This window comes from Coregonus clupeaformis, chromosome 13, assembly GCF_020615455.1.
Source record: "Coregonus clupeaformis isolate EN_2021a chromosome 13, ASM2061545v1, whole genome shotgun sequence".
NCBI classification, from domain to species: domain Eukaryota; kingdom Metazoa; phylum Chordata; class Actinopteri; order Salmoniformes; family Salmonidae; genus Coregonus; species Coregonus clupeaformis.
In genome coordinates this window covers 54,488,238-54,501,561 of record NC_059204.1, presented here as the reverse complement: position 1 = coordinate 54,501,561, position 13,324 = coordinate 54,488,238, and the positions used below count along the sequence as shown (strand labels likewise).

General features: G+C 43.9%; 1 protein-coding gene across 1 annotated transcript in view; it reads left to right on the top strand.

The window, feature by feature from the left end:
• The first annotated feature begins 6,149 nt into the window (after positions 1 to 6,149).
• Positions 6,150 to 13,324, top strand: part of LOC121579751 (kinesin-like protein KIF12) — a 29,802-nt gene continuing 22,627 nt past the window's right edge. The window contains exons 1-7 of the mRNA XM_041894612.1: positions 6,150 to 6,222; positions 6,561 to 6,629; positions 6,774 to 6,852; positions 7,041 to 7,162; positions 7,502 to 7,577; positions 10,111 to 10,245; positions 10,369 to 10,504. Coding sequence (XP_041750546.1) covers positions 6,595 to 6,629; positions 6,774 to 6,852; positions 7,041 to 7,162; positions 7,502 to 7,577; positions 10,111 to 10,245; positions 10,369 to 10,504 — 583 coding nt within the window. The 5' untranslated portion in view covers positions 6,150 to 6,222; positions 6,561 to 6,594. The remainder of the gene's footprint in view (positions 6,223 to 6,560; positions 6,630 to 6,773; positions 6,853 to 7,040; positions 7,163 to 7,501; positions 7,578 to 10,110; positions 10,246 to 10,368; positions 10,505 to 13,324) is intronic.

Here is a 13,324-nt window from a genome sequence, read left to right as displayed (position 1 = left end):
CTCTTTCGAATGTGACCTAGTGAGTCATATCCCAAAAATGGAAAGAGCCCTTTTTGGACATACATCATGGGATGTCTGAAAACTTGCCTTTGACCTGGCGGAGAGGATGGGAATCCAAAACACATTCAATAAAGAAAAGCGGTTGGCAGGCATAGACAGGTTTTACGGTTTTATGAAGCGGCACCTAGAATTATCCATCCGTAACCCACAAGCAACCAGTCTGGCTCGAGCTGTTGTCTTCACCCCCACCATGACCTCTACCCTTGCCACAAGCTCCTGCACAACCTCTGCCACAACATCAACCTCCGCCACAACCTCCACTCCACAGCCTACCCAGCACCCACAGGTCTCCAGTGACCTTGCTCTGAATGTTGGTAAGAAAAAACATCAGCAGGAAATACTGTATATAATAGCACATAGAGTGATTATAAATAATTGTTTATTGAACCAATATTCATGAGTTCTTGTTGTTTATTTGTTTGTTTGTTTTTGTTAAAAGTACCAGTTCTTTGTTAAAAGTACCAGTTCTACAACAACAATCAGTGGCAGAGGTCATATTGGAGTTATCCCCCAGGCCAAGGATACAGGAGGCGAGGCCTAGGAAAAGAAAGGCTGAGTCGGCTACAGTCCTGACAGCCTCACCCCACAAGAGGTTCCTGGAGAACAAGGCAAAAAAACTAGAGAGAAGGGAGAAAAAACCTGTGACACTGAAGAAATGTTGTTCCAGGTCCAAAACCACAACAAACATAATTAATATTATGAAATGTTTAATGTGTTTGTGTGTATGTGTGTTTAATCAATATTTAATCAGTTATATTCCAAAAAAACTATAAATATTACAAACTATTGAAAACCGTTTGCTCTTGAAGTGGGGGATTTAAAAGATTGCCTTATACTTTTTTTTCACAAGGAACGCATTGAACTCTGACCAAATTAATCAATAGCCCCGTTTATAAATGGTGCTAGCTTGGGTCCTTTGTCCTAATATTGTCTGTTCTGATTGTGCCAACATGGTATTAAAATGTGTCTGTTATCTGTCTACTGTGTCTGCATTGTGACCAGATTTCCTGGTCCCTTCATTTATGAAAATTATTTCACAGCTGTTCTTTCAAAATAATATTTATTTATTTATTGTAAAACACATATTGGTGTAGTGCCAATGGTGCTGGAAGGTGGAATAATGATTATTGAAATGGTTTCTCTGTCCAGAGCTGTCTACACTTGCGACTTGTGACGGCCGGCCGCCCAACAACCCGACCGCTTGACCCTATCCCCTCCTCTCTTCTCCAGACCATTTCCGGAGACCTTCTCCCTTACCTCACCTCGCTCATCAACTCATCCTTGACCGCTGGCCATGCCCCTTCCGTCTTCAAGAGAGCGAGAGTTGCACCCCTCCTCAAAAAACCTACACTCGATCCCGCCGATGTCAACAACTACAGACCAGTATCCCTTCTTTCTTTTCTCTCCAAAACTCTTGAGCGTGCCGTCTCTAGCCAACTCTCCTGCTATCTCTCTCAGAATGACCTTCTTGATCCAAACCAGTCAGGTTTCAAGACTGGTCATTCAACTGAGACTGCTCTTCTCTGTGTCACGGAGGCTCTCCGCACTGCTAAAGCTAACTCTCTCTCCTCTGCTCTTATCCTTCTAGACCTATCTGCTGCCTTTGATACTGTGAACCATCAGATCCTACTCTCCACCCTCTCCGAGTTGGGCATCTCCAGCGCTGCTCACTCTTGGATTGCGTCCTACCTGACAGGTCGCTCTTACCAGGTGACGTGGCGAGAATCTGTCTCCGCACCACGTGCTCTCACCACTGGTGTCCCCCAGGGCTCAGTTCTAGGCCCTCTCCTATTCTCTATACACCAAGTCACTTGGCTCTGTAATTTCCTCACATGGTCTCTCCTATCATTGCTACGCAGACGACACACAATTAATTTTCTCCTTTCCCCTTTCTGATAACCAGGTGGCGAATCACATCTCTGCATGTCTGGCAGACATATCAGTGTGGATGTCGGATCACCACCTCAAGCTGAACCTCGGCAAGACGGAGCTGCTCTTCCTCCCGGGGAAGGACTGCCCGCTCCATGATCTCGCGGTTGACAACTCCATTGTGTCCTCCTCCCAGAGTGCAAAGAACCTTGGCGTGACCCTGGACAACACCCTGTCATTCTCCGCTAACATCAAAGCAGTGACCCGATCCTGCAGGTTCATGCTCTACAACATTCGCAGAGTACGACCCTACCTTACACAGAAAGCGGCACAGGTCCTAATCCAGGCACTTGTCATCTCCCGTCTGGATTACTGCAACTCGCTGTTGGCTGGGCTCCCTGCCTGTGCCATTAAACCCCTACAACTTATCCAGAATGCTGCAGCCTGTCTGGTGTTCAACCTTCCCAAGTTCTCTCATGTCACCCCGCTCCTCCGCACACTCCACTGGCTCCCAGTTGAAGCTCGCATCTACTACAAAACCATGGTGCTTGCCTACGGAGCTGTGAGGGGAACGGCACCTCCTTACCTTCAGGCTCTGATCAGACCTTACACCCAAACGAGGGCACTATGTTCATCCACCTCTGGCCTGCTAGCCCCCCTACCTCTACGGAAGCGCAGTTCCCGCTCAGCCCAGTCAAAGCTATTCGCTGCTCTGGCACCCCAATGGAGGAACAAGCTCCCCCACGACGCCAGGACAGCGGAGTCACTGACCACCTTCCGGAGACACTTGAAACCCTACCTCTTTAAGGAATACCTGGAATAGTATAAAAGTAATCTTTCTACCCCCCCCCGCACCAATTTGTAAGTCGCTCTGGATAAGAGCGTCTGCTAAATGACGTAAATGTCAATGTAAAGGGGCGACAGAGTTTGATTTAAGTCAGCACTAGGCAAATTTTACTAAATTAATCCAGATTTAAAAAATTGCTTTTTGAGACGTGGCTTAACTTCTGATTAATTAGTTCTAGACTAGGGTAAGTAAGGACTAACCAGTTAATCTTGTGAAACCTAATTAGATTCATGATATGCACTTGGTGCTGACCTGAGGATGCTTAAGAAACAGGGATGGGACACTAATACATAAGCATTGTGTGGAATTGGAGCAAGTCACCTAAACCAAACAATGGATGGAGGTAAAAGAAAACATTTTCAGTGACTTTGAAAAAACCCTCTTGAAGCGAATTGTGTCAAACCACCCAATTATCGAGAATAAACAGCGTGATTCATCAACAGAAAACAAGAAAAATAATGCCTGTATTTCCATTTGTAATGAATTCAACTCAAATTAAAAAGTAAATGAAAGGATGCTACAACAACTTCAGGTAAGATACTGTATTTATTGTGGGCCCACTTTTACAAATCAGAGTCACTTTGAAATGTTAGTTTTCTTGTGTAACACAACACAGTGGCGCTTAAATGTATTTGTGTGACAAATGTAACACAAACAATATCATACATAAATACTATTATAATTTCTATACTGTCGTGTCTTTATAAGGTCCTGTGGAAAAACATTAAAAGTATAAATCATTTCAAATTCCTTATATTAAGCAAACCAGACGGCACAATTTTCTTGTTTTGTTTAATTTACGGATAGCCATTGGCACACTCCAACACTCAGACATAATTTACAAACTAAGCATGTGTTTAGTGAGTCCTCCAGATCAGAGGCAGTGGGGATGACCGGGATGTTCTCTTGATAACTGTGTGAATTCAAACATTTTCCTGTCCTGCTAAGCATTCAAAATGTAACGAGTACTTTTGGTTGTCAGGGAAAATGTATGGAGTAAAAAATTGTCTTTAGGAATGTAGTGAAGTAAAAGTAAAAGTTGTCAAAAATATAAATAGTAAAGTACAGATACCCCCAAAACTACTTAAGTAGTACTTTCAAGTATTTTTACTTAAGTACTTTACACCACTGCATCCATCTATACAGCCAATGACTCCAGGGAAGTTACCATATTCACAGAACTCTACCTTGTAGTTGGCTTGGGCAGCAGCAACAAGTAATTGTCTTTCAGTTCACATAGCAATGCAGACTTTGGACTATTCTGCATACAGTCGGTTCACTTACACCACACAAATCTCCTGTTTCATGATGGTAGTCAATACTTGTAGGGAAGGAGGGATCGGCTTTCCCCTAAGAGAGTCAGATGAAAGCCTTGGCTCAAGCAAACAAATTATGTCAGATGCATTTTCTTTTCTACATACAGAAACGGTCACGGTATTTTATTTAATCAAAATCATTCAGTGCGTTGCTCCTGTCTATAAACCCCCTTCTGCCTGGCCTTGGTGGTGCTCTTTGATCATCATTGAAATAGTCCAGGTGATCAATTTTCCTCCATTGCCAAAGTCAACCTGAGGGCCAACATCCATTAATCTGAAGTTAAACCTGCCTCTGGCCAGGTTTAATTTAAACCTTCACTTAGATCTAGATTAACTCTAATCATCATTCTGGAAATCAGACTAGACTAGGGCAAATCTGAGACTATTTTAAACCATGTCTGAGAAAAGCCATTTCAGCTAGTCCAGTTTAAAAGTGCAATTTAGTCTAGGATTAGGCTTAATCTGTGTCTGCGAAACCGCATGTCTGACTACCTGGATGAGGTGGGCAGGATGATCTGATTGCAATCAGATCACACTGTGTCTTTTGATTGTCTACACCTGTCTAAAAATGTGGGCACAATCAGAACGTGGACAAGGAAGCACAAACAAGGAAGTGGGCAGAGCCTAACACGAGCTAACGAGATCCTATTGGCGGGTTCTAGCATGTATTTGCTAGAATACTACTCTGTGAAGTGCACGTGTGCAATAAGTAAGGGTTAAGGTTTTGGTAAGGGTTATGGTTGGGGTTAGGGTTAGGGTAAGGTTTAGGGTTTAGGTAAGGGTCGTCCCAAGGATCCCACTTAGCATCCACCGTTTTAAATTTCAACTTCAATGAGTTGATGTCAGAGTTGGACGTCCTAAGGAACCCACTTAGACTTTTCCATCCCATTTAGCAAAAAAAAGTTCAAAATTACGTCATATGGGTCCAGGGACCAATCACAATGGGATTAGGCTACAAAACAAAACCTAATTGTTCAGTCTATGGTCGCGTTCCACTGCTTAGACGTTGCAAGATCTTATAACGCCTGGATAGGTATTTTACCTATCAGCTAACCACATATGTTATAGCAATTTGTCTGTCCATGACACAGTTGATAACGTGGCATGCAACCATTGGTTGATGCATGCAACGTCTAAGCAGTGGAACGCGACCTTTGTCTAACTCATTTACCAATATCCATAGAGTTAGATAGAGGACTCTAAATGGATAAACAAGCCCTCAATGGACATTTTAAAGTAGTTAACTGGGTTGGGCTTTCTATCGGTTAAGGAAGGATCACGAGTCCATGGTCATCAGGAGGGATCAGCCAATAAATTATACTTGTGAGCAAACATTCCAGAACTGTAGGTGGCGGTAAATTGCCATTCTTGGCTTTATACCTGTTCAAACAACACACTCTAGGTGGCAGTTTGCCAACTCATAGAAGTATTAGAAGAAGAAAATTGACGACTTCAAAATGGAGATTGGCTCAATGGCGCTGCCCATGCGCTCACAAACACCATAATGGGACAATGGTGATGGTTTCTCAGAATTAAAGGCTGCTACGGTTGTGGCTAGATAGCGAATTAACGTAGCAGTTTAGAAGAATTAACATAGCAGGTTAGGATAATTAAAGTAGCAGGTTAGGTGAATTAACGTAGCATGTTATGAGAATGATGTTAATGTTAGGAAAAGGGTTCGATTTTGCTAAAATACTGTACTCCATCTAGCCACAACCGTAGAGAAGCACTTATTTTTAAAGAAGCACTTTTATCAGCTTCCATTGCCCTTCAAGAGTTGCTGTATTTCCTCATCAAGTCTGACTCAAACTGAGCAAAGACATCAGAGAGCACTGAGCAGGCAATGATTTAAATGGCTCTGTAAATTATTGAGTCTAGTGAAGTTAACACTACTCCACAATTCTAGATAAAAATTCTAAATGCATTCTAATTCTACTGTGCTAGCCTTCCTTTGTGTTTAGTGTTCTATCATGAGATTGTGATGTCACATAAGATGTTTGGAAGTAGAGAACAGAGAGACAGAAGAGGTTTTGTGTCTCAGAGGGATATGAGGGACAGGAGGAGGACACCAGCAGGTCAGGACTGTGTCCAACCTGGGGCTAACCCACCTCACCAACACAAAACCAACCAGTAAGAACCGGTTTGTACTGGACTGGCACAGGTCTAGTCTGGTTCTGACCACTCCTTCCTTCCATTGGCTGTAAATTAAACAGTTAGGAAATGATTATTACATGTTCTAGATCAGTCATTTAACCACAATGCAGCCCATTCTACTAGAATGGGGCCTCAAATGTAGCATTCCAAAATTTGCGCTGCAGTTGACAATTGCAAATTTCCAAAGCACAACAAGTTTGCTAATTCTCTCTGTGTAAGAACATCAGCTAAAGCTAGACAAAGAGGTGGAGGGATGGGGAAAATGTTTAGTATAACGTAACGCATCATGTTTTTCTCTTTCTCTCCTTCTCCAGCCAGGTGCCAGAGAGAGCAAAGCAGAGGACAGAGATGCAGGTGGAGTCCAACGTTGTCGTGGCTGTCAGGTTTCTTATTGTTCATCATTATATGTGTCTACTGAGAGGATTTCAGCAAACTGGATAAGTTAACATGAAAATTATAGGAATGGTGAGATACTGTGTCTGTTTGTGTGTGTGGGTGTGGGCATGTGTGTGCATGTGTGTGTACAGGGTAAAGCCTCTGACTGAAGATGAGCATAACAGGGGAGATGTGACCATCGTGTACTGTCCAGACCAGCACAGTCTACTGGTGAGGCCGGAACGCACATAAACACACATCATACCCTCGTCTCTCTCTCATCCTTCTCTCTCACACACCCTCTTCTCTCACTCATCCTTCTCTCTCTCACACCCTCTTTCCCTTGGCTCTCCTTTTACTCACTGTCATCTCTCAATCACACATCCTCCCCCCCCACCCCCCCTCCACCCTCTCTCTAGGTGGGTGCGTCGGGGCAGGAGAGGGCGTTTGCGTTCGATGTGGTCCTGGGCCCTGAGAGTTCCCAGCATGCCATGTTTCAAGAGTGTGGCATGACTCGTCTCATAGACATGGTGGTCCAGGGGTGAGAGACGGTCAGGAGGCTCATGGGTAGTGCAGTTGTTCAGGATTTTTTTTTGTAGTCAAACACGCATCATAGCTTGTGAGTTGGTAGCAGTTGCATACCGTCACGGCCTTCAAAGCCTTCAGAGAAGGTCTAAGAATATATAAAATACAAATCTACATTATTTTGTAGTGCAACTTTGCAGGGGGTGACGCAAACTACTTCTAGTCTTAGTGAGGGTGGAGTCACTCACTAGACAGCTAGTTCAAAATCTCATTCTGCTACACAAGACAGAAACAACAGTTGAATGACTAGGGACCACATCATCTTCATCTGTTCATCTATTGTTCTCTACGACAGGTTCTGCTGTACTGTGTTTGCCTTTGGACAGACAGGCTCAGGGAAAACATACACCATCACTGGGCCGCACTCTCTGGTCAGTACTGTTAGATTCTAAATAAACAGAGTACAAACTCACAGACAGCTAGGAAAGCTCAAACCATGTTTATTCACCCACTGGGTCACACAGCTGCATAAGACAAAGACATATTCACACAAGCACTGGTATTTAAACCTTCCTCCTATGCTGAGTCGCATCCTTACACATATGGACAGCCAATACATCTCTGTTGCTAGACAGGACTTTAGTGATGCCTGTTCTTTCTCACTTAATCTGACCTGACCTCTGACAAATTCCTCACTCCTCCCCACCACACGGCTGTCCTGTTGACTTGTACCAGACTGTGGCCCTTCTCCTTTCCATAGGATACCTGATGTCTAACAATAACATGTTCTGACAGAATGTAAACGTTCTGCATTCCCCTCTCTCCCTCAGTGACAGGATTAAGGATAATTCAAGTTTACAGTGCCTTGCAAAAGTATTCATCCCCCTTGGCGTTTTTCCTATTTTGTTGCATTGCAACCTGTAATTTAAATGAATGTTTATTTGGATTACATGTAATGGACATACACAAAATAGTCCAAATTGGTGAAGTGAAATGAAAAAAATAACCTGTTTCAAAAAACTCTAAAAAATAAATAACGGAAAAGTGGTGCGTGCATATGTATTCACCCCCTTTGTTATGAAGCCCCTAAATAAGATCTGGTGCAACCAATTACCTTCAGAAGTCACATAATTAGTTAAATAAAGTCCACCTGTGTGCAATCTAAGTGTCACATGATCTGTAACATGAGCTCAGTATATATACACCTGTTCTGAAAGGCCCCAGAGTCTGCAACACCACTAAGCAAGGGGCACCACCAAGCAAGCGGCACCATGAAGACCAGGAAGCTCTCCAAACAGGTCAGGGACAAAGTTGTGGAGAAGTACAGATCAGGGTTGGGTTATAAAAAACTTTCCGGAACTTTGAACATCCCACGGAGCACCATTAAATCCATTATTAAAAAATGGAAAGAATATGGTACCACAACAAACCTGCCAAGAGAGGGCTGCCCACCAAAACTCACGGACCAGGCAAGGAGGGCATTAATCAGAGAGGCAACAAAGAGACCAAAGATAACCCTGAAGGAGCTGCAAAGCTCCACAGCGGAGATTGGAGTATCTGTCCATAGGACCACTTTAAGCCGTACACTCCACAGAGCTGGGCTTTACGGAAGAGTGGCCAGAAAAAAGCCATTGCTTAAAGAAAAAAATAAGCAAACAGGTGTTCGCCAAAAGGCATGTGGGAGACTCCCCAAACATATGGAAGAAGGTACTCTGGTCAGATGAGACTAAAATTGAGCTTTTTGGCCATCAAGGAAAACGCTATGTCTGGCGCAAACCCAACACCTCTCATCACACCGAGAACACCATCCCCACAGTGAAGCATGGTGGTGGCAGCATCATGCTGTGGGGATGTTTTTCATCGTCAGGGACTGGGAAACTGGTCAGAATTTAAGAAATGATGGAATAGCACTAAATACAGGGAAATTCTGGAGGGAAACCTGTTTCAGTCTTCCAGATATTTGAGACCGGGACGGAGGTTCACCTTCCAGCAGGACAATGACCCTAAGCATACTGCTAAAGCAACACTCGAGTGGTTTAAGGGGAAACATTTAAATGTCTTGGAATGGTCTAGTCAAAGCCCAGACCTCAATCCAATTGAGAATATGTGGTATGACTTAAAGATTGCTGTACACCAGCGGAACCCATCCAACTTGAAGGAGCTGGAGCAGTTTTGCCTTGAAGAATGGGCAAAATTCCCAGTGGCTAGATGTGCCAAGTTTATAGAGACATACATTTGACATTTTTGTCATTTAGCAGACGCTCTTATCCAGAGCGACTTACAGTTAGTGAGTGCATACATTTTCATACTGGCCCCCCGTGGGAATCGAACCCACAACCCTGGCGTTGCAAGCGCCATGCTCTACCAACTGAGCTACACGGGGCATACCCCAAGATACTTACAGCTGTAATTGCTGCTACAAAGTATTGACTTTGGGGGGGGTGAATAGTTATGCACGCTCAAGTTTTCTGTTTTTTTGTCTGATTTCTTGTTTGTTTCACCCCAAAAAATATTTTGCATCTTCAAAGTGGTAGGCATGTTGTGTAAATCAAATGATACAACCCCCCCAAATCTATTTTAATTCCAGGTTGTAAGGCAACAAAATAGGAATAATGCCAAGCGGGGTGAATACTTTTGCAAGCCACTGTAAGTCAGAACCCATCAGTACTAAGAGGTAGCTTCCTCATACTAGCTAGGTCTGCTCTGAACAAGTGTCGGTAAAACCCCTGCTCATCCAGTAGTTAGTAAAGAGAAAGACAGAGTCTTGTCTACATTAGACCTTCTGTTTCAACAAAAATACAATTATAATAAACAGTTGATCATAAAAAAAAGGACAGAGACTCTGGGCTGAAGCATGACTCCTATCTTCAGAGGATCTTTTAAATTTCTTAAGAAATGCATCCTTCCCTATTTCCTTTCGTCTCTCCTTGACCTCTCACCCCTTCCTGGCTTCCTCTCTTCCAGTTCTTGGAGGGCTCTCATGATTCCTTGCTAGCAGGTCTTATGCAGCGTTCTCTGTCATACCTTCTTGAGCTGGTTGGCCAATCAGAGGAGGGCTTTCACCTCTGTGCCTCATACCTGGAGATCTACAACGAACAGGTATGTATAGCACGCATGGTAGACACACACACAAACACACATACACGAGTTACACATACACGAGTTACACACACACACAATAGTAACTGTGTGTTCAAAATCCACTTGTGTGTATCTATGTAGGTGCATGACCTGCTGAACCCATGTCTGCCATACTCGTTGGCAGTTCGCGGCAGCAGAACCCAAGGGTTCTACGTAGAGAACCTGTCAGTAGTAGAGTTCCACGACCTGGACAGCTTCATGAGGCTACTGGAGGGAGGTGAGGGAGATACATATATTTGATTATATTTTCTCCATTGATACACCACGAATGAAATGTCATTTTTCTGTCTCTGCCTGTGCCCCTAAGACTTTTTGTCCTGGTGTGTGTGCTCTGGGCCGGCCTGAGGCAAAAGCGACATAAGTGACCGCTTAGGGGGGGCCCATTGATTTTGTTAGTCACTCTCTCTCAGATATCATATTAACATGGCCAAAATGTCTCTCCAAAGTATGGCAAAATGTGTAGAATTGCAGGAAACTTCCTTTAAATCTGCACAATTTTCTCTACGCCCCATGGCAAAATGTGTAGAATTGCAGCAAACTTCCTTTAAAACTGCACAACTTTCTCTACGCCCATGGCAAAATGTGTAGAATTACAGGAAAATTCCACTTAAGGATCCCAAAAAGCTAGGGCCGGCCTTGTACTGGTCTCTTTCTCTTCCTCCATCGCTCTCCCTCGGTGTAACAGTTAATTAGTACCCCCCATCTCTCTCCCTAAGTGTAACAGTTCATTTGTACCCCCCATCTCTCTCCCTAAGTGTAACAGTTCATTTGTACCCCCCATCTCTCACCCTCGGTATAACAGCTCATTTGTACCCCCCATCTCTATCCCTCGGTGTAACAGTTCATTTGTAACCCCCTTCTCTCTCCCTCGGTATAACAGCTCATTTGTACCCCCCATCTCTATCCCTCGGTGTAACAGTTCATTTGTAACCCCCTTCTCTCTCCCTCGGTGTAAAAGTTAATTTATAACCCTCCATCTCTCTCCCTCGGTATAGCAGTTAATTTGTAACCCCCATCTCGCTCCCTCGGTATAACAGTTCATTTGTAACCCCCCATCTCTCTCCCTTAGCGTAACAGTTAATTTGTACCCCCCATCTCCCTCCCTCGGTGTAACAGTTTATTTGTAACCCCCCATCTCTCTCCCTCGGTGTAACAGTTAATTTGTAACCCCTCATCTCTCCCTCGGTGTAACAGTTCATTTGTAACCCCCATCTCTCTCCCTCTGTGTAACAGTTCATTTGTAACCCCCATCGCTCTCCCTCCCGGTGTAACAGTTCATTTGTAACCCCCCCATCTCTCTCCCTCAGTGTAACAGTCCATTTGTACCCCCATCTCTCTCCCTCAGTGTAACAGTTAATATGTAACCCCCATCTCTCTCCCTCGGTGTAACAGTTCGTTTGTAACACCCATCTCTCTCCCTCTGTGAAACAGTTTATTTGTAACCCCCATCTCTCTACCTCGGTGTAACAGTTCATTTGTAACCCCCAACCCTCTCCCTCTGTGTAACAGTTAATTTGTAACTCCCCATCTTTCCCTCGGTGTAACAGTTCATTTGTAACCCCCAACTCTCTCCCTCTGTGTAACAGTTCATTTGTAACTCTCCATCTCTCCTTCGGTGTAACAGTTCATTTGTAACCCCCATCTCTCCCTTGGTGTAACAGTTAATTTTGTAACACCAATCAATGTCCCTCGGTGGAACAGTTCATTTGTAACCCCCATCTCTCTCCCTCTGTGTAACATTTCATTTGTAACCCTCATCACTCTCCCTCGGTGTAACAGTTCATTTGTAACCCTCACCTCTCTCACTCTGTGTAACAGTTAATTTGTAACCCCACATCTCTCTCCCTCAGTGTAACAGTTCATTTGTAACCCCCATCTCTCTCCCTCGATGTAACAGTTCATTTGTAACCCTCATCTCTCTCCCTCGGTGTAACAGTTCATTTATAACCCCCCATCTCTCTCCCTCGGTGTATCAGTTACTTTGTAACTCCCCCATCTCTCTCCCTCAGTGTAACAGTTAATTTGTAACCCCCATCTCTCTTCCTCAGTGTAACAGTTCATTTGTAACCCTGTTAGATTAATTTGGATTTTAAGAATAATGACTAAAGGATTTCACCCCAAATACAGTATAAATGTTAGAATTATCATGTAGTGTCAACCCACTAACAGAGGGGGCGGTACTAAACATTCAAGGGTGAAGGGGAAGGCGGAAACTGTTTAGAAAAGCCACCTAAAGGTGGGAGGAGTCAAGTTCAGGAGGTATAAAACCGTATGTTTGTGTTTTTGGCGGCAGAGCTCTCTCCATGAATAAAAATACAGATAATACTTGTGGGTTGTGGACCTTGAATCATTGATGATTAAAACCAGAGCCTTACAACCTCTGGTAATGATTCAAGCTTAGGTTGAAGTAGAGATAGAAATTCACGTAACAAACCCCCAGCTCTCTCCCTCGGTGTATCAGTTAATTTGTACCCACCATCTCTCTCCCTTGGTGTAACAGTTCATTTGTAACCCCCCATCTCTCTCCCTTGGTGTAACAGTTCATTTGTAACCCCCCATCTCTCTCCCTCGGGGTCACAGTCCATTTGCAACCCCGCATCTCTCTCCCTCGGTGTAACAGTTCATTTGTAACCCTCCATCTCTCTCCCTCAGTGTAACAGATCATTTGTAACCCCCATGTCTCTCTCTCTGTGTAACAGTTCATTAGTAACCCCCCATCTCTCTCCCTCGGTGTAACAGTTAATTTGTAACCCCCATTTCTCTCCCTCGGTGTAACAGTTCATTTGTAACCCCCATCTCTCTTCCACGGTGTAACAGTTAATTTGTAACCCTCATCTCCCTCCCTCGGTGTAACAGTTAATTTGTAACCCGCATCTCTTTCCCTCGGTGTAATAGTACATTTGTAACTCCCCATCTCTCCCTCGGTGTAACAGTTCATTTGTAACCCCCAACTCTCTCCCTCTGTGTAACAGTTCAATTGTAACTCTCCATCTCTCCTTCGGTGTAACAGTTCATTTGTAACCCCCATCTCTCCCTT